This window comes from Asterias amurensis, chromosome 20 (genome assembly GCF_032118995.1).
Source record: "Asterias amurensis chromosome 20, ASM3211899v1".
NCBI lineage: Eukaryota > Metazoa > Echinodermata > Asteroidea > Forcipulatida > Asteriidae > Asterias > Asterias amurensis.
This window is the reverse complement of record NC_092667.1, coordinates 5,782,608-5,809,262: the sequence shown is the minus strand read 5'-3', so window position 1 is coordinate 5,809,262 and position 26,655 is coordinate 5,782,608. Positions and strand designations below refer to the sequence as shown.

General features: G+C 39.2%; 3 protein-coding genes across 5 annotated transcripts in view; 2 read left to right on the top strand and 1 right to left on the bottom strand.

Moving 5' to 3' along the window:
* Positions 1–2,504: 2,504 nt before the first annotated feature.
* On the top strand, positions 2,505–6,354 carry LOC139952301 (uncharacterized). Of its 2 annotated transcripts, none has more exons than XM_071951388.1 (2): positions 2,505–3,000; positions 3,930–6,354. In XM_071951388.1, exon 2 carries the CDS (start codon positions 4,119–4,121, stop codon positions 5,448–5,450), a length of 1,332 nt encoding a protein of 443 aa, XP_071807489.1. In that variant the 5' UTR covers positions 2,505–3,000; positions 3,930–4,118; the 3' UTR covers positions 5,451–6,354. The 2 variants fall into 2 exon arrangements, with proteins under 2 accessions (XP_071807489.1, XP_071807490.1); XM_071951389.1 differs by lacking the exon at positions 2,505–3,000 and adding an exon at positions 3,751–3,843.
* Positions 6,355–11,022: 4,668 nt separating this feature from the next.
* The window catches only part of LOC139952132 (mediator of RNA polymerase II transcription subunit 23-like), a 30,083-nt gene continuing 14,450 nt past the window's right edge, over positions 11,023–26,655 (top strand). Inside the window, exons 1-9 of one of the 2 annotated variants that reach the window (XM_071951104.1) lie at positions 11,023–11,457; positions 23,200–23,332; positions 24,023–24,054; positions 24,278–24,365; positions 24,775–24,899; positions 25,097–25,208; positions 25,619–25,822; positions 26,238–26,420; positions 26,544–26,639. In XM_071951104.1, the coding sequence (XP_071807205.1) occupies positions 23,276–23,332; positions 24,023–24,054; positions 24,278–24,365; positions 24,775–24,899; positions 25,097–25,208; positions 25,619–25,822; positions 26,238–26,420; positions 26,544–26,639 (897 nt within the window). In that variant the 5' untranslated portion in view covers positions 11,023–11,457; positions 23,200–23,275. Of the gene's footprint in view, positions 11,458–22,405; positions 22,470–23,199; positions 23,333–24,022; positions 24,055–24,277; positions 24,366–24,774; positions 24,900–25,096; positions 25,209–25,618; positions 25,823–26,237; positions 26,421–26,543; positions 26,640–26,655 lie in introns of those variants that run through there. The other variant, XM_071951103.1, reaches the window with a different exon arrangement.
* LOC139952134 (uncharacterized) lies at positions 12,524–16,300 on the bottom strand. Its single transcript, XM_071951107.1, has one exon. The coding sequence runs from the start codon at positions 15,656–15,658 to the stop codon at positions 13,319–13,321; it is 2,340 nt and encodes a 779-aa protein (XP_071807208.1). The 5' UTR covers positions 15,659–16,300; the 3' UTR covers positions 12,524–13,318.

Below are 26,655 nucleotides of genomic sequence, written 5' to 3'. Positions count from 1 at the left end.
GTTCTTTAAGTTACTATCAACAATGGAGACTTCAGTTTCCAAAACTGGTTCACGCTGTTTTTGTAAACAAAATGTTTTTCAGTAATTAGTTTACAATTTCATAGTTTCTGTTCTTTATTTACCTTGTCGCATAACGTAGTGGAGGTCTCATAATTGGTTTCAGGAGATACGATTACTCAGCACAGCAATAAAGTATATATCTTGACGCGGTGGCGTCAAAATTTGAAGAAATGAAACAAACGTTCCATCAGAAAGTTCAATTAAACACATTCAAAAACACAACATCCAGGATTGTGTTTGCATTGCTCCAGGGTACGTGTCAAACAACAATGAAATGTTCTCTCAGCGGACTTGTTACAAGTTCTTTAGCTGGAATCTGAGGTTGCTGCAACACGTCTATCTTAGGCGAAACACTGATTAATCCAAGATCAAGATTTCACAACAAAACGCTGAGTTTTATCCCGTTTTGTCCTCTAACGTATTTACCAAGTCATCGAGAGAACGAGAAGTGACTATTTGCAAGTTATGCGTCAGCCGTGCCGTTTCTCATGTTGTCAAGAGAAGTTTTCGCCGTAGTTACATAGTATGAATAAATGATAATATTGATGGAAAAAGAAACCCGCGCTCAACTTCTTGATGTGTACCAAAATGTCTGTATAGTCACGTGGTCGGCAATCGATGGCGTTGCTGGCAGTTGCTCATGATTTCTTAATAGAGTTTTGGCGCTGTGTTGGGGAAAGTTTCATCCAATCAGGGATAGTAAATGATGCACGTGATGAATAATTTCAGACTAAAGTGACACAAATGATGAATATGTACACAATGGGTCATTGGTCGGCGATACTTTATGTAGTGGGTTAAAAATAAGCATTTTCTTGGTGTGTGGTGTGCAACATATTGAATAATAAATGCAACTAAATAATGTATGCACACAATAGTAGAAGGCGAAGGTTTGATTGCAGAGTGCACGCGGGTGTAGTGTTTCATTTTGCATGCTTGTAAAAAGCAACAAGTACTTTATGTATGTACATAAGTCTGTAATGCAAAGAAGTGTAGGTCCACATAGAGCAAGGTCTAGTCATTGCTCTATGGCTCAGTTGATTAAAAAACATTATTTGTTAAGGCATACTCATATTTTCAACAGATTTTAAAACCTTCTCAAATGTCAAAAGTATTCATTTTGATGCCAGCTCAGATATTGTTCATGCAATATCAATAATTATAGGATGCATCCGAATAACATCAAAATTAATAGACAGATATGGAAACAAGTTTAAGTTTAGAGTTTATGAACAAACTCGTCTCATTGCACTGACGTCATAGCTGTAGTGTCAAACATTTTTTTAAAGTCAGCCATACACTGGGAATATGCATTGATGGCTCAACAAGGAAGGCTCAACCAAAATGTATTGTGGGAGTGATGACGTCAGATGAATTGTGTCAACATTGAACCTTGATTTTAAAAAGAACTTACTATCTATAGGGTGTTAAAAAGGGTGCCATGCCGATCTGGTGGCTGATATATTTTAGGAGCTTGTAGCTGGATCGATGATCTGAGTGTACTCGAAATGAACCCGTCAATGGTTCGGGGTTACATGTACATGGGGGTTTAATCTTGGTTTAAATCCTTTGAGTGGGATTAGAAAAAAGAACACTTGCATGTTTGAAAGGAAACAGGTTTATGCAGTTTCGGTATTCATGACACTGTTGTAATGGCAAACCATAAGCTTGTTGCTTTATTTGAAGCCTAATCAAGCAGTCTCATGGGTTCTTGTTACTCATTGGACTCATTACTTTGTATAGACATTACGGCAAGGACAGTTGTTGCCTATCCGATCGTAGGACCATTGCTATACGGTGAGACCATGGAGGTAGAAAGTTCTAACTACGGAGATAGAAAGTTCTAACTGCCTCCGTGGTGAGACTACTAATCTATTCCGAAGACTTAATTCTGCTAAGTAAGAGCTTATACCTGCTTAGTAGGCCTACGTATGTACCGATAAGAGAATACAAAATGCCCAACATATTTCGCATATGAAATTAATGCTTAGCAAATCAACCTCTGGCCAATAATTGTTACAACTTTGGTCGATACGTCCACAGCTTATAAAAATCTCATAAGTGTAAATAATACAATTGGCCACGATACAACAAACTATTGTGTCCAATTCTAAACACCATTGTCCCGGTGTTTACACCGGGGGCACTCAGCCCTTTGTACGGCGTCAACTCCAGCGTTGGGATTGCCTCGCAACTTTTGTTCCTCGATGGATCGATCGGCCGTGAAGGGCCTCAGAGAACGTCGATTAATGTGGGGATAATAGCAATAAATGACGGTAGATGAGTACAGCCACCCTCCACATTAGTCCGAGGATACGCAGCAAATTGTTAAAAAGTCGCCATTATTATTATGAGACTGAGAGGAGGCTGTATAGGTTCTCGGCAGCCATGAGTCTTCAACCTCGAATTGGTTTATGCATGGAGGTAGGCTACCTCCATGGTTTATGGCAGCCAGCTATGGGATCTCGAATTGATCGTATCGGAATTCATCGTATCGTAGCGATAGGAAGCTGGGAATGCAGTATTCACTGATTTAGTTTGCATGATTGTCCGTGTGATGATCAACCTCCATGGTATGATTAAACTGAATTGGATTTACGTGGACAACAACTACCGTGTGGAAACCGATGTGTAAATTCAGCCATGAGTTTTCCCTTTTGATCCAGTTTGAAATCACTCGATGAAAAGGAAATTCAATGACAGTATCACCATGGTATCACCAATTATTATGATAGCAAATTATTGAAACAACATTTTGTATGTGTTCATGCTGATGTTATCCCTGTCGAAATAAAACTGCGGAGTAAAGTCAATAGGACCTCCCGGAACTCTCCCAAGTGCGGATTAAGATAAGATAAAGAGACTCATCAGGATAACAATTATCTGGATCTGTTTCAACAACAATAATCCTTCACCATAACCATGAAGGTGCTAATTGAGGTAAGTTAAAGGAGTCTCTACAATCATGTTTTGTAATTGTAGGAAGAGAACTTTCATTCTACTCGTATTGGGGTTGGTTGTTTGGCTGTTGCTGTTATACACTACCTCAAATTGATGTATTATTTTAAAGACAGAAACAAATCAAACTCTTTTCAAAAACTTCATCATTGGTTGTGAAAAGTTGAAAAATATTATTGGTAATTTACTGCTATCTGACTTAGAATTCGTTCGTTAAATAGTTCTCATTTCTTTTTATATAAAAGCAAATTATGAAGGATGGTTCATCATTGGTTGCTGGAGTACATTCAAATCAATCGAGGTTTTAAGTAGTAATCTTAAGATTAGAAAGAAAAGAGCTTTAAGAGTTTGAAACTACCACAGGGTTCTTCCCAGAATCACACATTTTCCTTTTTTTTTCACAAACACCATAGGCCTAATCATCATCTTTATATTATTTTTACAAGTTTGATTTCTGCTCATTTGTTTGATTTATGACCAAGTTAGGATGGGGCAGTCAATAAGGTGTCCACTCTAACACAAAGATAACGTATTTTATAAAACCTGTCAATATCTGGTTTTATATGGTCTGAATCTACACGTCTAGTGTGTACATAGAAATTACATGAAGCACCGATATGGTCTTTTGTATAGGGGAGGCATTCCGAAAAAATGGCATCATAATCGAACTTTGCTCGCAACTGAGCCGTGTGTCCATTGCTGAAGGCTACGGTAACGTTTTCGGGCTCAAGTATTGCATGTGGGGGGGGGGGGGGGGTAGTATGTTTACTTGCCAAAATCGGAGAGACGGCTTGCCCGAAATCGTAATGGAGACACGTTCCTAAGGTAATCCAACACTCAACCCATTGTGTACCAGTGTAAATTTGAGCTTGGATTGGTGATGTTTGATTGTTTTTCTTTTCTTTTTACAGGCTGGTATGCCGATATTTGAAACAACACTGTGTGGTTGGGCTTGACTCGGAGCAGGCAGCTTTGAACTAGGTGGTCTCCTTAAACGAATTTTCGGAGATTTAACTGATTGTAATGCATTATTCAACGTTAGTTATGGATGGATCCTTATGTCAATGTGATGAGTTTTGGATTGATATGTTGCAATACGAATGATTGATTTTCGAGGAGTTATCAAGCTGACCAAAGGTGACTCAAACAAAATGTCTTCCAACAACAAAGGCACACAATATGACCCACCGGGAGACTCAACAAGTACCCAAGAATCTAACAATGCTACCCGAGCTACGCAAGACGGCAGGATGTCGAGGGAGAATAGGGTTGTTCGTGATTTGACGGAAGTTTCTTGCGAGGAGGACGAACCTGAGATTCTACCCCCAAGAGTAACAATCACGCCACGTAAAGCATCACGTCGGATCACGAAAGTAAGTCCGAGAAGTTGCGGTGCTCGACCTCCTGAAAAAGTGACTTGCGAGAACCATTCGGGAGATACCGAAGAGAAATCGGGCAACTCCGAAAACCTTTCGGTAGGATCCGGTAAACATTCGGAGAAAGACGGGATGAGTTCGGGTAAAGGGGATACTATTGTTTGGTCCACGGAGTATCGCAACAAATTACGCAAACAGGATAAAATAATGACGTCACACATCACAGCCGATAACACACACCCAGAGTGTTTTAAGCCACCTACAGCAGCCACACTTTCACGGAACCTTACTCTTGGGAAATACCGACCCAATACATCAACGATTCAGTTCGTCGTCAAGAATGAGATCAAATTCTGGCCTTCGGGAACGATTCGAGGAACGACGACAGTTGGCGATGTTGACCGAGTGACGTATTCGCGACACGCAACTCGAGGAACTGGTCGACACTCGGCACGGTTGAGGTCCGACGAAGAGCTACTCGGGTCACCTCGGACTTCGTTAACTGCCCGAAAGGGTCAAATCGTCACTAACAAATTGCCACTAGTCTGTAGATCCAACACTAACTCCTTAAAGTTCACCCCTGAACCCACCTTCGTCCACCGTCTCGCTACCTCCCTTCCAGGGGTCAAACTAGTCACATTTAAAAACATTTCCCTGGAAGATCTTAACAAGCCAATCGAACGCGTGAGGAAAGCCAATCGAGGCCAGCAGTCGACCCCCGCTTCCGATTCGTCTGATCCGACACCATCTGAGTACGAGGAGGCAACCGGGAAGGTCCGGGCGTGGAACATACATCGAGATCGCGTAGGATCATCAGCTCAGAGTAACCCTGTGAAGCGACAAACCAGAACTGAAAGAGGACTTTGGGATTTTGGAATGAGCCCAATGCGAAGGGATATGATCAAACCATTACGGCGAGCACATCCTTTGGTTAGATCGACCATCACGGTGGGGAACTTTATGACGGATGGTACGGCGAGTAGAAGTGCAGCAGCTCGCATATCCGCCCGGTGTGCTGGTGGTGTTACCAGGAGACAAATCACTGTTCCATTTTAAAAGACAATACATTGTGTGCCATTGACGAAAAGAAACAAACACTTTCATTTTTCATCTTTAAATGAACATTACAGAATTGTTTTTTGCTAACAAAACTAGGTTTGAGATCGATCGGCCATCTGAGTCACGATAGAATAGTGAAAAACCGATTACAAATTTTGCATTGCACCGATGCCAAAATAAAAATGAATAAAACGCTCACTGAGCGATAAACTCCAAACGCGAAGTTAGATTATTTATTTCTCATCAAATATGACATTTCATACAGTAATATTTTAAGGGATGTTTTTTTACTATCATCATCATTAGACCATGTAAGTTTTATGTAAATCTGTGATCTTCCAATTTTGTTTTCTTACCAATTATTCTGTAAGGATCCTTTAAGATATATCTTTATTGCAAACCTTCAGTGCTTGATGTCGCTGAGCTCAATTTCAAAGCACACTTTATAAAGCGTTTTACTTGCTAGCTCAGAAATGCCAGATGATTCACTTTCAATGATACACCGACCCTAGATTCAGTGTACACATTAACAGAGTAATGAAGGATGGTGTTTTTCCTATTACCGAGCCTTTCTAGTTTATTTTACTGTATTTTCTGGAAAAAATGTGTTTATTTAGAAATCTTGGTCTCTTTATTTTGTGCAATCCCAACAGGGTTATGTTGCCATATTATGAGTTTAAACCCATCACGTTTGCTCTTTTTCAAATGGAGAGCTTGGGGCACCACGTGCTCGAAAACATTTTACTGTGTTTATGTCATTTTAAAACGTAAGATGTGCATAACTATTTTTTTGCTCATTGTGTTTGTCACCATGCCACTAAGTTTTCATTGCGAACAGTCTGTTTGCGTCACGTTGCCATGAATTTTATAATAAAAACAAACTATAATTGCCCAAATAATACTTGAACTTCTCTGCGATTAGATTTGTTTACATCTGCTTAATATTATGTTCAAAATGAATTTCGTTTATGCCCAGATTCGGCTCAGGCTAGTTTAAGCCGAGTCCAAAGCCGAAAAGGGCCATTGTCTGTAAAGTTGAATGTCGAATGAACAAGTGCGCCCTCTGTTGTTAAAAATAGTAATTTTAACAATAAAGAACCGTCGCTTGGCACCACTGGTCTCAGTAAGTTTTAACAATAAAGAACCGTCGCTTGGCATCACTGGTCTCGTTCAAGACCGCGGGCTGATGAGCTCAACGTCTCGTAAGATGCATGAATGAAAGTGAAGTCGATTATAATAAAGGTTTGCGGTAACACCATGTAATGACTATCTCTAATGAGTTGGGGTGGTTCTGAAAAGAACCGTTGGTTTCAACTCAACGTTTCGATCAGTATGCTCTGATCGTCTTCTGGAGTAAACGTCTTCTTTCTCCAGAAGACGATCAGAGCATACTGATCGAAACGTCGAGTTGAAACCAACGGTTCTTTTCCACCCCAACTCAAGAGATAGTCATTACATGGTGTTACATGGTGTTACCGCAAACCTTTCTTATCGTATTTCCACAATGCAAAGTTTCAAATCCTACTTGAAGTCGATTAGTTAGCCCATTAGCCCTCTCCCTTTTTTGAATAAGTGTATTTGGATCGAGCCATATTTTCATTACAGTGCAAATAATTAGTAATCATTTCCAATTATTATTATTCTTCTATTATTGATCGAGGTCGAATCTTTTGTAAACATGGGGGGGGGGGGGGTCCAATGGGCCAAGCGCATTGTATGCATAGATAGCTCTATCATTGTATGTCAGCCCATCCCTCCGATCAAACGCGCTGGTACCGGGCAAAATGGAGGATCCTCAGCAGCTTCATAACTCATGGGACAGACCATAGATATGCACAATTTGAGCAAATTTAGCTGGACATGCTGTAAAGCTGGCCGAGTTGCCATATGACCTTGATTGATCCCTATGTAGAACAATTATACAAGTAATTGTGGCTTCAGTGATAATTATTTTGGAAAGGCGCCCTCTTCCGCTTATTATCAAGGCTGTTGTCAGGAAGGACTCCCGGATTGCTAGCTTGAACATCTAACGTCACACTTCGTGGCTCGTGAATCCATGCGGATAGACAGGGGCCCAGGCTACCGGATTGCCTCCTCGCGGATGTTGTTCATGAAACATTTTGCACAAAAAGTGTATGGTTTTACCTGTGACTTATGATGCGGACAATCCGATGAAATGTTATTTTTTTTTATCATATAAAACAGCCACACCCACCTTCCACCTCTACACTTTAGTATTAAATCAATAGCGACTATATTAACCAACGCCCGTAAGTTGTCTGGTCGCAACTATACTATTGTTTTCTTATATAGAAAATAAAGGGCAAAGACTTCCTCACATAAAGAAACAGAGAATAAGAAAAACAGATGGCTGACAAAATAAAACCCCTATACCTGTCGACATTCTCATTATGCATACAACAACTGAAATAAAATTCTCGACAAATTGTGTTCATAATCCCTTAAAATTTATTTGTTGACTAATTCGACCTCCTCTTGAAACTGATATCCCCATCTGAGTAGCAAAATGAATTAATTACTTTATTTGGTTAAGACTACACTACCACGTGACGACGATCCGCCAATCACTGCAATCTCTTAACCAAATTAAAGCCGACTGTCCTACGTAAGGAAAATAACGTATCAAATCCCATTAAGATTTCAGCACTTTAAAGAAGCACTACTAATACCATTTATGACGGCAAGTTGGAACCTTAATTGAGAAACCGGAATATCCAATTACTCTAATAATACAAGGTTATAGGAAACATGACATATGCTGGTAATATAGACATATGCTTAATGGTACATGTATAACAACATGGCAAATCTGGACTTGGACAAAATTAAAAGCTACGAAAGAATTCCAAATGTCAGGAGTTTACGATAAATGAATACACATTATTATTACAAATTATATGTAAACGTCGTTTATACGAAAGAGAAAATGGTCGGGAACTCGTTTTTTATTTTTCAGCAGTGAGATTTCTTTTATGTGATCTGAAAGTGAAGAAGTGTAATTTTAATATATTAAATATCCAAGTTGTCAATAAATTGTATACGAAAGCGTGGGGCTACCATATTACACAATATACACATACACATTGTGCGAAAATAAGACAATTTGCCCCAATATATTAAAGTCGTACGTACGAGATAATAAGCATCGTACGTACGAGATAATAAGTCTTACGTATACCTTACACGTCGTATGTACGAGTGCGATATTATATATAATCAAGACAAGCCAATGATCAGCCTTATGTCGACATATAGGTCAACCGAATCCCGTTTACGACAACTCGTACCACTTTATTGTCGTTTGAAGACTTAGTCTTGTACCTATGACATTAAACAATGTTTATAGCTAGTTTAATGCTTTTGTGTGTATCTTATGCAATCTTATGTGGGAACAAGGCAATTGTTCTTGTTTCATATACGCAAACAAAATAAATTATGTTATGTTTATGTCGATGTGATAAACCAAAACAGTTTAATCCTTGAAATTATGTTGTCCGAGGGAGGGAGTTTCACATCCACAGTTCCGATTAAGCTTCCTCACCGGACCCAACATAATCACATTACCACCGTGTCATATTTCACTCATTTTCCTCATCTCTTGATTCGCCTTATTTGGGCTTATTTGTGGCGTTCCCATTGGGGAAAATGAAAATGTTTCAATTCAGAAGGAATTTTGTAGCTCAGTATCTCTGATGATTTATCCCCACCATCCATGATTGTAATTCAATCCAATTACTCACAAATCATAATGTTTTTTTTCCAATTTAAAGTGATCTTTGTTCATATTTGGTCCACAAATTAAGCAATTATGACTCATAAATTTACCCGAGGAGGATATACCGTTTAATGATTTTAACGTGTGTCTTTGTTTTACTAATGGTTTAACAAGTTTTACGATCCAATAATTGTTGTCAGTTTGTAAAGTTCCATATCCTACTCAGAATTCTACTTAGTAAGCACATCTGTTCAACTCATTACTGAGACGCCTTCAACTTAGCTTAAAATATTAAACATACACTTTGAGGTTCCTTCGTCCGTTTTATATATTCATACTTAACATGTATACTCAACACCATGTACAAGCTATATGATAATTTATACATGAAATACAATAACAAGATGCTTAAAGAGCTTTACTTAAATCTTAAATTGTGAAAAGTGCATCAATCCAAACTCTAAACTTCTGTGACCTTGTACTATTGTTGCTGTTTCTGTGAGATTCCCATATTCTGTAAGTGACAATGAACGTTATTTTCTTCACCCATTGGCGGCTACCAGACTATCAACCCTCCCAGGTTACCCTCGGTCCCTCGGTCTGGTTACATAATAGAGCGTGGGTTACATTGGTCATGTTCGAGCGAGGGACTAAAGTTTACCATTGGGCAATTTTGTCTGGTACCCGGGATGTGTTGCATGCATAGGTAGTCGTGCATGGGACATTGACTAGTGATTGACATAATGGTCGCTGCTCAAGACGGTTGGCGTTTATCATGGAGAAGTCATCTTGTTTTTCATCCATTCAAAGCAATGTAACCAAACTGAGACTGGAAGAGGACATAGTCTGGTTCCTCTTTATCGTTTAAAAATAGCTATCAGTGTCATTGTATATACAGAGTATCTGACAAAGATGGCTACAGTCAAGCGTCTATTATTGCTTTATGAATAATAGCTGGTATAATCAAATAAACAAGTGATATGTAACTTCCCGGACCCCGTCTAAAACAAAGAGTATAGATTGAGAAGAAAAAAAATTACCTAAATACCTAAAAAGTCTACTTTTAATTTGGTGTCAGATATCTAAGAAGTCTTCACAAAAGCACGAATACATACAACCATACAACGACGAATTTGGTTGATAAAACATTGCCAAATCCATAAATTAAAAAGCTGTATCAAATTTAAATATTTCCTTTCGGTTTAAATTGGCAAAAATTGACATAGCATTGTTAATGCCCTCTCGACAGGGAGATCGGTGAAAAGTGCTCAAAAGAATGGTTCGATACATATAAGCCCCACACACTGTCAAATTATGTTGCCCTCGCTTGCCACCCCCCCCCCCCCACCCAAATGAAACTGTCTAGTGACCATGGAACTAATGATGGTAATATGGTCCATTAAGTCTACCAGTAATTTTTGATAGTTGCTGATGTGGTGTTTTGTTTCATATTCCAATTCATTACAACTAAAATAAGTAATTGATGGAGCTGACAACTCAAGATGGCGCAGCAATAAATCAGTATGAGCATTTTCATGCCCACGTAACGCCTTCAAAAACCATTGTGTGTTCATTTTAAAACCTTATAAACAAATTATTGACATAAACAGTTAGCTGTCAGATGGGCGATTGTTTTGAGTTGAGTTACTACTTCCGACTACAAAATGAACTGCCATTCAGTGATAAACGAAACGGTTGAAAATTCCACGAAAATAAACTAACAATAAATTGTATTCTTTGTATTATGTATTGCTTTTTACCTAACTGAATTATTTCTCGTGTTAAGCGCTTTGAGGCCTAGCATAAGACGCTATTTAAATACCTTTTATTATTATAAGGTATAGCTTCTAATAAACGAATTTTTATTTTAATTAATACTGCAAATGTTACGTAATATACCTGCAATCTTTCGAGCTAATTGGTGGTACAGGGAGTAGAGTTAGATTGAAGGCTAATATCTCACATGATAACAATTCGTCCATATAAAAACTTGCTTGTTACTCAAACCATGCCAAACTGCGTTCATTTTACTATATTATTTCAACTAATTTTATTGTTTTAATAATCTTCATAAAGATCACACAGTTGTTATAAGTTATTTATGAATATCCTTTTAAACAATTTGTAACAATAGCATTTCCCCATAAATTATCTCAATATAATTTATGTTGTACGATTTCCTGAAACTCTTTTAATTGTTTTCCCCCCTCTTTTTCCTTTCAATTTTAAGGTATACAAGAGACGAGCTGGTGAGCTGTTCTTTTTACGGTAAGCACGCCTCATCTGCTTAGCAAATTTATATTGTTTTAAGCTTTGAAAATTGGGTTTGTTGTGAAGTTTACAGTTGTCCCTAGTGTTCAAATGCTGAGATGACCAAAGCCAATTTGTGGAATCTTACTCCCACCGCGTCACTGATTTATTTTAACGGCATCAAAACAGTTTGCACGTCATCATCAGCTGTTAAGACCCATCTATAATGTACACGATACAAAATAAATTCACACTTCAGAAATAAAACTGTAGGCCCAGTGTGTGTAAAACAAGGCAATTTTATACAATTACAAGTGGTAAATATTTAGCGTGTGCAAGGAAAACAAAGGATGCTAAATAACATTATTAATTATTGCATCGGATAACAAAGCCAAATACCAATTATAATTTGAGCTCATTATCTAAACTTTTGTATGGTAATTTCTACAAGTGCTTGGTAGTATCTTTGTGTTCACAAGCTTTATAATGCTTTCAGGTTTTTAAAATGGTTGTTTTTAAACTCTTCGCAAATTAAATTAGCAAATTCTTAAACTGATACAAATGCCGTCGCTAGACCATGACCAAATTCTTATAGAACTGCCTAAAATCGTAAAAAGTAGCTAAGGACAAAACAATTTTAGCTTACCGGATATATTTAGATTACCAGCCAAAGTGCCATTCCAACCATTAAGTTTTTGACTGGTGTGCTTCGTATTGCGGAGCAGACATAAGGAACGTTCTGTGCTTAGATTATCAGCTCTACGAAATTGGGCATAGTTTCTCACAACTAAAACTATGGGCATTCGCATAATTATGTTATAATTTCTAACATGGAAAAAATACAATCGACAAATATGACTACTTACATCTTTAAATCTGGTATGGACAGGGACAAATTGGAATGAGTATTAAGGTAGTTTGGTCATGAAAATGGAAATATTAATTAATATCACTAAAAATAAATTAAGAAATAAATATACATTGTATATACAATTTAGTTTGAAATTCAATCCAATTGAGTTGAAAACAAAATGACCAAAATGTATTTGTTCACTATACTGTCTCATTTTGCGAATCAAGTGATGTAAAGGTCAAAACATTATTGGACTGCCTTTGTCAAAACAAAGCTTCTGAGTTAATGTCACGGTATATGCAAGAGTATGCAAGGTGTATATTATTGTTGATTTTGTAGACATCCCACTCAATTAATATTTCAACCTGAAAACTGATTTGTTTGGTTTGGTTTGTAAAAGCCATCAGCCTGTTTCTATACCGATGATTGTAATGTTTGGATTTACAGTTTCTCTTTTGGGGATTTGGGTACTTTTTTACATGCTAAAATAATTTTCGTCTCATGATCACTGAGACGAAAATTATTTTCATGACATTGTTCTACTAATTTCTCAAAAGCTACAGCACCTCAGCAAGTAATATTTTCAGGGAAGCTTTCTACCATCATTATCTTCAAACTGTGTAAGTTTAATGTTAATCTGTGGACATTGTGTTTTTTTGTCCCGCAAAAAGTACCCAGACCTTTTTATTAAGTCCGCATGATTATGTCCATCTCATAGTTCCTTCGTGCTTTTGTAAATGAGGTCATATCATCCCTTCTCCGGAATAACTACACTGCAAAAAATGGGGGTGTTAAAACTGGCACCATTGGTGTTGTCACATTAAATATACCGAACAGAGAATAAAAATTGACATCTCTAGGGTGTTAAAAACAACAACAATGTACACGGTGTATATTTTGATTCATGTGTTAGTACCTATATGTGAAAACACCCAGCATGGTGTTAGTTTAACACCTCAGTTTTTGCAGTGTACTGACTGTGTTAAATTACAATGCTTTACTTTGTCACACCGGAGTCCGCTTTGATCAGACACACGTAGTGATCTCACAGCTCTCGTACTCGTGGTCGTCCGAGTCATCAGAATCCCTACCGAACGTTGCCGTTGACGGGCTGGAGTTCATCCCGCTAAAGTCCAGTGAATCCTTGGAGATTGAACTCGTCAACGAGTCGACTTGAGACTCCGAGCTCGGTACCCTCTGCAAGCCGACTCTCTGCTTTGGGGTTGCCCGTTGTGGTGAGGAGTCCACCCTGGGCTGCGGGTCCACTCTCTGCGGACCTACCCTCTGTACGGGCATAGCTACTTGCAAGATGGGTAGTTCGATTGGGGGTCGGTTATAGGTGGCATTAGACTGCTGCTGGCACTGCCTCATACTCGATAGGGGTACCTCAGGAGCAACTTGGTCTCGATTCCCACATTGTGGGTTAATTGTCTCATAGATAGGGGTGCTGATTTGAACTCGGCTGGTGGTACCACCTGTCTTGTTGTACCTGTTGTAACCTTTCGCGCAGCTGTACAAGAGGAGGAGCATGGAGCAGAAGAAGATACCGAGGATAGTGCCGACTCCCCCGGCAGCCAGGGCGCTCGGGAGACGCCATTCAGTGGAGCGGGTCTCGGGCTGTTTGACCTCCCCAATTGAAATGGATTGATACTCCGGAGAATGAACAACCAAGAGGCCGGTTGCTGATGCAGTGAGCCCGGAGAGCATTGAGACCGAACATGTTATATCACACTGTGTGGCATGGTTCAGTGTGCTCAGCGTGATGGTCTGGCTGCCAGACTCGGACCAGAAGTCCTCTGGAGCCTGTTGGTCCGGCAGACAGTTGACCATCCACACAAATGTTGAGTTTTGAGGAGCAACCGGTTCAGTTGCACATTTGAAGTTGGCCTCACCACCAACGGATGTCTCAAAAACCTTAGGTGTTATATTCACGGTAATGTGTGTGTCTCTCTGAGATATCAAGATGCCAGAATCAGTTGCTTTGAGTCCAGTTGTAGTAGCGACGTCACAAGTGATCATGACGTCATTGTCAAACATCAAGGCTCGTTCCTTTGAAATCAGCAAAGTTGACCCTAAGTGACCTATGTTTTTTATTCCAAATGGATGATTCTCGGAGGTGTTAGTAAAAATTTGCAAACCGTCAACATACCAGGTGTAAAACAATTGCTGACTGTCTTCCGTTTCAGCAAAACAGGTGAATGTGTAAATGTCTGAATCTTTAAATACACGGAGACGCTTTGGTGATATAGCAACCGAGAGTGGAAGACTTTCTCTCAAGAGAATCCAGGCCGAGGCATTGCTAGATAGTCCAGAAGGAAGGCTTACCCCACAGGTAACCCTTGTGTTGTTCGAAGAGCGTTTTAAGTTTGGCAACCTCAAAGTTGAACCTTCCGAACCGACGTAAGATATTTCCGGAGTGTTTGCCCCATCTGTGTTGGAATGACTGAATGAGCTTTCACCTACTAACCAGGTGTATTTTACTATGTATGGAATTCCGCTTCCGAGGCATTTGAACACTGCACTTGATCCCACCGCTGACACTGATTTCTCCTTCGTTATAACACCATTTGGTGGTTCGTTTAAAGGCAAAACTGAGCACTTACGCGGAGTCACCAAACTCGGGTGCGTCACAAGACAAACAAATTCCCGTCCATTATCCTGTTCTTTCAACGAATATCGGTACAAGTTCGCGTTGCCAGTTGTTGAGAATAACTCTTTGTCTCCTGTGACCCAGGTTAAGGTTGGTAAAGGATTGGAAGCAATCGAGGAGATGCAAGAAAGCTCTACCAGAGCGCCTCCAAACGTCGGGGCAGCGTCGGCGATTTGAGACACGCCACATGACGGCACGTCTCCCTCGGGCGGCGTAACCACCGTCAGCTGCGCCTGATTGTTTTGTCCCGTTGCATACATATTACGGATAGAGCCACCCACTTTATATACGCAGTAAAATTTCCCTTGATCTTCATCTTGGGTGTTGTCGATTTGAAGCAAGCAGAGGTCCACATGGGACCCGTTTGAAGTGCTTACCTGCCGGTGCACCGTGGAGTACCGGCCATGGTCCCCGAGGGTTGCAACGAGGATGGTCGTCAGTGCCTTACCACGGAAGAAATATTCATGATTTGTGGTCCTCTCAGCTGGGATATAGTACCACGTTAAGAGTGAGCCATCGTCCCATTTTATAGCCCAGTATAATTCCTCATCGGACGTTTTATCTGCTGCTGTACAGTTGAACTCGGCTCTTCCTCCCTCGATAGCTGTGAAGCTGGATGGCAGCCGCAAAGCGCGAATTCCAGAGGTTAGGGTGAAACATTGGCACAAAATAAGAAAAACAAGTTTGAAAATCTGAAGATAAGTGATTGTCTCCATTGGGAATTTTAAAGCGGGAAACAGAGCAGGAGAATAAAAAATGTGTTATGAATTACTAGGCTGAGAAACTCTCATACACTGTTCGATATTGCGGTAATTCGTTCCGACGTTCAGTTATCATTACTTATCCCTATCAACCAATGATCACGCGCCAAACATAACGAGAGGCAACTTGGAGTATAAGAAGTTAAACATTGACATCGAACCGTCTGTTCGTCAAATAAAAATTAAAACCTCTCAAAAGAATTAGTGAAGTTCACTCTCCCATCGGGTGCAGTCAGCCGAGCGATTCCCTACCGTGTTCCGAATTAATTTCTCCCGGTAAAAATTGTTTGCCGCGGACCACCACCGAGGGACCTACTTCAACGTGTGTGCAGTTAACTCCATCGTCCATCTGCTCCCCATCGAAATCAATTTTCAAAAAGCTGAATGTTTGTACATCAGAGGTATTTAATCAGCAAGTACTTGCGCTTTTACCGTGCTTCAAGTGTTCCGCGATGCCCTCATGAAATCATGATAAATCGGGTCAGGTGTAGTCATACCAGCAGTTTGTTTTTCCTTCTCTCGTTTCCAGCAATTTTTCCCCACCAGGAAGTAAAGTGTTCCACACTGCGGTAGCTTGATCCTGTAATCGCAGAAGAATTAAATTGACGGGCAGTGATGATGTTGAATGGTAAACAATTCATTGAATGTGTCCATGCACACGCTCATGTCGATCTCTCCTTGGTAAACTATGCGGGTGCTAAACTCATCTTCCATACCAGCAACAATTTACTCATTCTACTTCTTCAAGTGAGTCAATTCTCGCTGTGTGTCAATCAAATTGTTATTTTCTTTTTGCAAATTAAAATCCTAACCCAGCTTGACGTCGGGTCCATAGAAAATGATACCGGTCATTTATCTATAATCGAAAGTACTGTATCTCAACATCGAAAAGGGCAGGTCGAGATGGCGTCACCAGCATAATTACATCCGGCTACTCATCAGCGAGCAAAGTCGTCCATTTTCCCAGATGACTCGTCACGCCCTAAGTTTATTTGTTAATTTGTGTGGGGAGTCTGATGTCCAATCAACCCAAACAATGAAGACAAAAATCCACCGTCGAGTTCTGAAGCCGATTGTTAAATCCAAGAATGTCAATCAGTCAAAAGTTCCATCGATATTTTATTTGCGGTTGCAAAGTCGATCCGATCCAACACGAAGAAAGTTCGTGGAAATTGTTTATATTATTTATTCAGTTGCTGAAGCATTACCACGAACTGAAACACTCAAATTGTATAAACTATCTTGGACTTATACTTCCAGGAAAGTTTCTCGTGCTGAGATGCTTTAATGAGCATTATCCTCCACACATCACGCCATTCTGACAAATCGACACCTTTGTGGCACAGATTGAACACTGTAATCCAGTGCACCCAAGCCTCACACCCAAGCCTCACACATCCAATAAAAACTGACACGATGTAACACTAACATACCACGGACACTTTAAAGAAAGGTAGATGGATCCGCTAAAAGGAACGCTGGCAATTAAGTTTGGCATCTTCCAATCTCATTTGGAATTATTATGTCTCTAGCCATCCTTCACAAGACGGGCCGCTCCAAAATGCGTCTTAAGCCGATTCCCATCTGTGTAGTGTAAACACGTTCCAGAGTTCTAGGCATGCGTGTAGTGTGTTTATATATTGTATTTCTTTTTTGAATGATATTATTAATGGCGGCACGTGTCTCGTGTGACACACGTGGTGCGGTTAGGTTTGGACAACTGGTCTGCCCGTGATAAGGTCAACACCCCGGGGTGGGCATTATTTGGGGTGATGGATACCAAGACGAGCGGCCGGAGTGTCCATGCAGAGCGGACATCCAATGTCAAAATAATTAATGGCAATCAACAATCATGTTTGCAAACTTCTTCCCTGAGAAGTTTTTTATCATCTTTTTTCCCTTGTGGGTTTGGATATGATGGCCAATAAAAATTCTTAGTGGCGCCTTGTGGGAACTCGTCCAGAATAATATTTACAACTGTTGTCAAAAGTTTACGATTCCTTTTATTTAAGTTCCTGCGTGAGAATATGTTGGTGAAAAGAAGATACTAATAAAGTGAGTTCTTGTTTTGGTGAGAGATAAAAAAATAAGGTTAATGCCTCGCATTGGTAGACTCAGAGGGTGTGTGCGAAAGTCATTCAAGTTTGACAGAACACACTTAATTAAATTTTCCAGACTTGTTTTATGTTATCGAGCGGATCTTTGCATCTTAGCGTTCCTGGGTCTTTACCAAAATATGGTTTCACTACAAAGTTCTCCTGTCATGCATGACCAAACATATTGCCTTACAATCTTGACCCGGTGAACATTATTATTGATAATGCAAGCCTCATTCCTTGGTATCTCCACAGGCTCGCCTTGGAGCGCCTGGCATACCAGCATATGTTTTTCAAATTCATCCATGGCTTGAGCAAATAATAAATTTACGAAGACTGTATTTGGTCTGCATCTCATGCTTATCGTGTACCCGGTCAAGCGTGCTAAGATTTATATTAACGGTCAAATAAACTGAGCTGATGGACGTGTAAGGTAAATATATGACGAATGGATCTAATTTTGTCGTTACAAGATTAGTTTGAATTAAAATCTTTGGCTGTTTATTTTTATAGGTAAAACAGACAAAATTTAGTAAAAGTTGGAGATCATTTTGACCCCTCTGCGTTTTTAAAATCGCATTGTTTCAAAGTTATATAACAATTGAATTAAAAAAGTGTTTACTTAAAATTGCTTTGGGAAACACAAATACCTCATTTGATTGTGACTTAGAAATTTCAAGATGGCGGATTCTATAAACTAAATAAAAGTATGACACGTGATGCGTGTTCCACCAATCAAATTACAAGGAATAAGAAACTGCGGACTGTGTATACATTAGTCCAACCTTACAAAGCCTCATATGCACTCTTGAATTAAAATCAAGGTGATGCACCGATGTAGCGTTGCTTTGCAATATTGCATAAATTAATCCTGTTCATTTTAATACAATGAGGCAGGGGTCGAAAATTAGGGTCTATTTGTAACTTAGGCCATCAGCTGTACCTTCTCCAGATACTGTATAAGCGGAAGTACATTTTCATTACTGTTCATCTCTGTTATAAATCAGCCAGTCATAAACTAATAATATTATATAATGACCGAAGAGTGCTTTGTGTACTCTAGTACGAGGAAGGTATAATTGAAAGGAGAGAGTAATAGTACATTAGTGAGCACATTGACCAGTCCTGTCATTTAGAGGAGTACTTAAAGGAACACGTTGCCTTGGATCGGACGAGTTGGTCAAAACAAAAGCGTTTGTAACCGTTTTCTATAAAATGCATATGGTTGGAAAGATGTTTTAAAAGTAGAATACAATGATCCACACAAGTTTGCCTCGAAATTGCGTGGTTTTCCTTCTACTGTGCGAACTAACATGGTCGGCCATTTATGGGAGTCAAAATTTTGACCCCCATAAATGGCCGACGTGTTAGTCGACAAGGTAAAAGGAAAACCACGCAATTTCGAGGCATGTTTGTGTGGATCATTGTATTCTACTTTTACAACATCTTTCTACCCATATGCATTTTATAAAAAACGGTTACAAACGCTTTTCAAAGACCAACTCGACCGATCCAAGGCAACGTGTTCCTTTAATGTCAATGGCTGAACCAACAACTCGTCAGACCTATGCCATGGATGGTCAGACCATTTCAATGGCATTTTTGCAATCGCTGCAACACTGCAGTATGTGTAGCTCTTTCATGTTTACACTTCCTCAAGTTATGATGGTCTAGAATGTTAATTGCAAAGTGAAAAAAGTACTCAAAAAGAAGGTCCTGCAAAACGCATTATGTACTGTCAAAGGGATGGAATAAGCCCCAGCCTTGGAATTTAAAGTGCTGTTCCTATCACTGATTGAAAAGTGCTTCCAAAATCATTGTGGAGTTCAAGACCGGAAAATGTGTTTTCCTTTTACGTTGTCTCGATTTGTAACGACACATTGTTTACCCCTATTCCAATAACAAAGTAAAGACACTCACAGTACTTTCCGTATCGATATGCAATTTCTCTGTTTACAGGAGAGAAGATAGTTACTAGTTACGTATGTCACTGAAAGTGCGTCTTTCTTACAAATCTTTGTTCAGATTGGACACCCTTCTGCTTGATCACTTATCCATTCCGCTTAGAAGTTTATTTGTGAAGTTGTTGGTAGATATCAGAACCATAGTCTTTATAATCAAAGATTTATTCAGTATCATCCTTTAGTTTTTAATTGTACTGTATTTTATTTTTTCTCGAAACTGGAACAGACCCCATAACCCTGGGGAGGGTAACATCAGTATAATTAAAAATACTAATTAGTAAGGAAGAAAGCTAGGAGTGTTATCTTACATACATTGGTTAAGCGTAATCACACAGTTTGATTTTATTTTAAAGGCAGTGTACACTATTGGTAATTACTTAAAATAATTGTTAGCATAAAAACTCACTTGGTAACGAGTAATGGGGAGAGGTTGATGGTATAAAACATTGTTAGAAACGGCTTCCTCTGAAGTAACATAGTTGTCGAGAAAGAAGTAATTTTCTACGAATTTGATTTTGAGACCTCAAGTTAAGAATTTGAGGTCTCGAAATCAACCATCTAAATGCACACAACTTCGTGAGACAAGTTTTTTTGTTTTTTCCATTATTATCTCGCAAGTTCGATGACCGATTGAGCTTAAATTTTCACAGGTTTGTAATTTTATGTGTGTGTTGAGATTCACCAACTGTGAAGGCTAGTCTTTGACAATTACCAATAGTGTCCACTGCCTTTAAGCGTAATCATCACACAGTTTGATTTTCTTTTAAAACGGTAAATAAAAAGACATAATATTTGGCAACGCAATTAATTATAAACACGATACACAAAGCCCTCTCATTGAGTGGTTTCGTCCAGCAATTTTGCATAGCAAAATATTTAGACTCAACTTTTTTCTTTTTTGTGCACACTGAATGCTGATGTAGCAAACCATGATTTTTAAATAGCAACTGATATATTTTGTGTGGCATTTTGCTCTGCTATACAAGGGAACTTATTCACTGCCTCTCCAAAGATAGTAAGTTCTGAGTGGTTTCTCGGATGAGAGGCTGTAAATCTCATTGACTGATCTCAGCTGTTACATTATGATGGTCTGTTGGGCAGATCTGTAATGTTCCTGATGGAAATTCTTTATTATTACGAGAGAGCGTTTAACAGATGGTATAATGACAACTGCCTAAATTTAAAATAATATAGTATTTTTAGATAAATATTACAAAAATAGTCCACATAAACTCTACAGGCGCCCTACACTCTGGAAACTTCTGAGAAATACTTCCATTAAAACCTCGATATTATGTTGTTATACCCGAAGTGTGATTATAATTCCAAGTTTCCTATGGACATGCCCCATCAAAAACAGACACCCCATCAATCAAAAAAGCAACTAACCTAATTAACCACTATCAAAGTAATTATATAACTAAGACCAAACAAATGACAAACTGTCTAACAAACTATAACTAACTATTTGACGAATTAATTATCTAACTTTTTTAGTAACTCTAAACTAACTTACTAACTTTTCCAATTAATTATTCTATAAAAATTGACTAAATAACTTTCGATCTAACTAATTAAATCAACCCATTAATAAGCCTATACTAGGCTTAAACTGACCAACACAGCAAGCCGCAAGTTTTCTGACTTTTCAGGCTATCCATTAATTATTACTTGTAACTTATACACACCCATCAGCAATGTGATGGAACAGTAAGGCCCTTTTCGAAACGACGGCTTCGGCTCTGGATTAGGCTCGGGGTTCCGTTTCTCGGATGAAGCCCTGAGGGCGTATGTGCAAAGCACGCGCATATATAACTCACTGCCGGGGCCAAGCTAGTCTGATCCTAATCCAAAGCCGAAGCCGTCGTTTCGAAAAGGGCCTATGACCATATAGACTCCACGGCATATTAAACGATCGATCATTGCATAATGGTTACATGCACTGTATATAAACAGTAATTTCACTCAATGTCAAATACCAACCAACCATAACCCAAACATGAACAGCCCATGGTTATTATGATACCATGTTCAGTCAGTCATTTATCACACCTAAACCAACATGTACTTGCGACAATATACATCTTCACATTTATTGAAAAAATATAAAAACAAAAAATAAATCCATTAACAATAGAATCTCCCTTTTACTCTTGCACTCTGTGGTATAGGGATTATTTTATTTAATGTATTAAACCACTCATTTGTGATTTGTTTTCCAATCGCACCTGGGGAAGTGTAAGGGGTGGGGTATGTGAGCGGGTAGCAACAGCGCCCCCCCCCCCCCCTCTGGTGGCAGGAGATTCCCCTACCCCCCCCCCCCCCCCCCCCCCAATTAGGCCAACTGTGCACAAACTTCTTCTGATAGATATCGCCCTCTTTCAGCCTATGTTAATTTCCCATGGCGATGGAGCGAATGTGGTTAGGCCTATCTGAGAACTCTCAGGAAATTCAAATGTTTTTGTTTGGTTTTTTTTAAATTAGAATTGAAAGTCTTGTATTACATAGCACTATTCACACTATGACGCGAGGCCGCAAAGTCTCTGCCACTCCCCTTCATTAGAGCAAGCCCCGCCCCAAAGAAATGGTATAATGAAGAGAAGACTTGGGGAAGTTGAACAAAGTTAAGTTTTCTTCGGATACGAGTACACGCGCACATGACACTACGGCCGCGGTATGTGTTCAAATGCTGACCACAAAGGAATTGTAAGTTTTTGTCATAAAAAGCTATATTTAACCGAATAATGAAGACAAATAGATTTGTGGAATTAATGAGGTATATTATAATCGAATAAAACTGTTTTTAGTCTCATATTTAGAGGGACTGGAATGCTAAGTCATTTTGAACGGGTCATTGAGTTGTCCGGAAATTGGGCAAATTGTCATCTGTCTATCTTCTCGCACAAAACTTGTCACTGGCCCGGCTGGCTTACAGTTTTTTACACTTACTTTACATGTATTATACAAAAGCGTTGGGCAAAACATGAACATAACTTGTAACTTGACTTGACTCAGGGAAAAACTACTTTTGAGTCAATTTGACTATCTATTGACTTTGTTGAGTCAAGTATTTATGATTTATTTATTTATGAGAATGAGATTGAATCATGAACTGAATGAGACTTGAGAGTAATTTAAATTTGACTTGACTTGGAATTTGATTCATTTGAATTTTATTTTACAAATGCAATTATTTGTATTTGTTTATTGTTTTAACAAATATGAAAAAATTGAATCTTCGGTAACGATGCAGCCCAACAGTTTTGAATTGAGTTCATGCTTTTGTCACCTTTTCAATGCCGAATGTTGTTAAATCTGCACTACTCTTCTTATTTTATTCATGGAATTAGAAAAACTACTTGTGACTTGACTGACTTGATCACTTGACTCGAGTTTAGAGCAGAAATTACTTACGACACTCTTTCCTTCTTTTTAGATCCTGCCCCATCACCATTGAAGCTTGATCATTCTGGAGTGAGTGGTAGTCTCTTGTCTTATCTAGGGTTGTGACAATGGTATCAACATCACCACTCGACGCTCAGCTGCAGGAAATCCTCAATGATGCGCTGGTGAGTGCAAACAAAAGTGTAGGCCTGGAATTATACAGAGACCACGGTGGTCACTGGTCATGGCCTCTGTTGCCCTGGTCTTGGCATTGGTTTAAATTCCTATATTATAGCAGGAGGTACCACACCGATTTAAGACGAGATAAGAATAAGATAAAAGAAGATCAAGAATATTATTTGTGTTTTACCCATACACTGATCTGTGTTAAAGCCATTATACACTTTCGGTAAACAGTATTGTCCAAGTCCCACACTTCGTGTATCACAACTTATATATAAAATAACAATCCTGTGGAAATTTAGGCTCAATCGGACATCGGAGTCGGGAGAAAATAACGGGAAAACCCACTCCTGTTTTCGCGCGTTTCGCCTTGTCATGACATGTGTTTATAACAAATCCGTAATTCTCGTTAACGAGAATTTATATTGTTTTACCGTTTTCTCAAAAAGTAAAGCATTTCATGGACTAATATTTCAAGAGAAGTCTTTCACCATTACCTTCTGTAAACCCTGTAAATTATTTGTAAATCTGTGAACTTTTGTTTTTGTTCTGTACCGAAAGGGTCCAATGGCTTTAAGCCGCTAGTGATGGGTGTTTGAATAATGTCTTGTATGTACAATGACTTGCTCAGTCACAAGTGACTGCTTAAATTTGAATCCCTCAACAGCTATTGTTATTTTTTACTTTTGCAGAGAACTACATCAATAGAGGAAGCATTTTGTGGGTAAGACTATTTTATATTTTTTAAAATCTTGTCTCAGTTTCAAACTAGCTTATTTTGTTTCAAATTTGGTGAACGGGTTAATGCATCTTCTCGATACATAATTAGCCAACACAACCTGTGCACTGGGATGGCTACAAATGGTTGGTCAACTCTCTCAAAAATGGTACCAAGTGTAAGAGGGTTAAACTGATGATTTTGTTGTGTTTCCCGCTTCCATCGATAGCTTCATCCTACACTCCCCTGAAGATGACAGGAACAAGGTTATGTGCTGCATCGACTCCTTCAACCGATTCTGGAAATCTCTTGCTGCTGTAAGTTCTACTCTTAGGCCGTATCGGAATTAGCGACTACAGCTACGGCTACATAAGTTCGTCCTATACTTCAATGCATGATGAGGCCATAGCCATACCCATAGCCACCAATTCTATCCCACTAAATCCTCGACATTATCTTTCTCCGGCTAAACACTAAACAAGGGCTAATTTCATATCGCCGCTTTCATATCCAAAGCAAATTCGGACTAAAGCAAAAACGTAAGCGTATTTCCCACCACAAAGAAAACAGTAAAATGTTCGATGACGGACCCTAATTTCATGATCTGGATTGTGAATGTCAACGTGCACGCTATTTTTTTAGTGGAAAAGAATAAAGATATGACCTGTTCCCCAAGCTGAGTTACAACCTTGTCGAACTGACTAAAGGATTGTTTTTACTTTTTAGGAGTCATATGAGCTTGTCTTGGGGTTCTACGTGACCCACATACATCGTCAAAAGTCTCACCAACGGTTAAAGCTCCTGTGTGATATGCTACTGATGTCAGCAGATCAACATGGCATCCCAGCAAGGTAAGAACTAGGTTGTCAATTATTTCTATCTTATAATAACGTGAAATTTAGGTTTCAAAAACAGTTTCAGCAGCTACAGCACATTTTCAGTTACAAAACAATCCATCCACAAAATTTTGTGAAACACACGTAGGAGGGTAAGTCTCTAGTTATTAACCACTCATTTCTTGGTCACATTTTTCCCCCTCTTTTTCCAGAATGCTTTGTGAAGCTCTCTTGTCCAACCCTAGTCTTGATTATAAGTCATCTGAACCATGGTGTAGGACGTTTCAGCTCGTAGACAGGATTATTGTCAACGTGGACTACAAGGTTTGCAATCAGTTTCATCTCTAGAATTTCCTGTTAAAATACCATGATGGTTTTTGCTGTTTTCTCAGCAAGTAGACACTGGTTTCAGCTGAAACTTTCACATATTACTCCTTCTTTGTATTTTTTATTTTTTTCTCTTATAAATGAGTATTAATTCGATAAAAACCAATCTATGACTCTACCTTTTATGCATAAAATAGTTAATGGCCTGACGTATTGACCCTAGCAGAGTTTTTCTCAAAGGCTTAATAACAGCACAACAAATAAGAAACTGATAAGATAACATAAGCAGTGAAGTGGAAATACATGCATAGAGACAGAGAGAGAGTCAGAAAGTACACTCTACCTTTAAAGCAGATTCCAGCCAACGCTTTAAAACACTGATTCTCCCTTATTTTGTGAATATCTAGGGATGCAGAGATCTCCTGAGGGTGATCTTAGAGAAGATAGAGCTGATTCCAGTCACGGTCAACGTCTCCGCCTCTAAGCAGCTAGATGCTGCCGTCAAGGTTCTCACCCACATCCTAGACAGGAATGCCTTCCTACTGCCGAGCTACTTCGCTGTCAATGAACTCAAAAAGCTGTTCCCAGATGACAATCCAAACACTCATTGGGTATGAATCTATGTTGTTTTAATGATATTTTTTTTAATTTTAATTTTTTAAAATTTGTTTTTATGCAAGTCGCCAGAGACACAAGGCCTGAAGGCCACTGCGAATCAACTATTTGTCCAAGGGCCGTTGCTACCTACTCCTGGGGCCGAAACAGGGTTACCTCCTTTACAGTCCATACAAATGTAGGCTTGGGTATCATCCATCAGAAGCCTGGCTGGTAAAGCAGAAAGCACTACCTCACCAACTTTACAAAGCAATCATGGTTAAGTGTCTTGCTTAAAGACACAAGTGTCATGACCGGGACTCAAACCCACATTCTGCTGATCAGAAACACCAGAGCTTGAATTCACTGCTCTTAACCGCTAGGGCGCGATGGCAAATGTATTTATAAATGATATTCCTTGTTTTACTACAGACTGTTGGAGAGTTGGTTACCAACTTCATTGACTCATTCAGGCCTACTGCTCGAATGGTGTCCATCACCGGTAGGCCTTGCTTATTGCCGGTCGTTGGTCACTTCAACGCCACTCATAACTCTTGGAAGTTGGACCCTATCACGTTGATGTTCCCACTTAAAGGACTGCTTCCTTATGACAAGGTAAGCTTCTTAAAGATTCTCTGGTCATTTGCCATACCATTTTTTAAGTACTTTTGCGGCAAAATGAGTGGAATATCAAACCCTTTCGTTTCTTGTGACTCTTTTTGTTGTTGTTGGTTTTAGGAGCAGACCCAGCGCCAGACTAAATTACTACGCTATGTATTGGAGCAGCCTTACTCCAGAGATATGGTGCGGATGATACTGGGGTTGAACATCCAGGTGAATCTTAGTTAAT

Coding starts and splice junctions, on each gene's coding strand:
- LOC139952134 (XM_071951107.1), bottom strand. CDS start 15,658: ATGGAGACAATCACTTATCTTCAGATTTTCAAACTTGTTTTTCTTATT.
- LOC139952301 (XM_071951388.1), top strand. CDS start 4,119: ATGATTGATTTTCGAGGAGTTATCAAGCTGACCAAAGGTGACTCAAAC.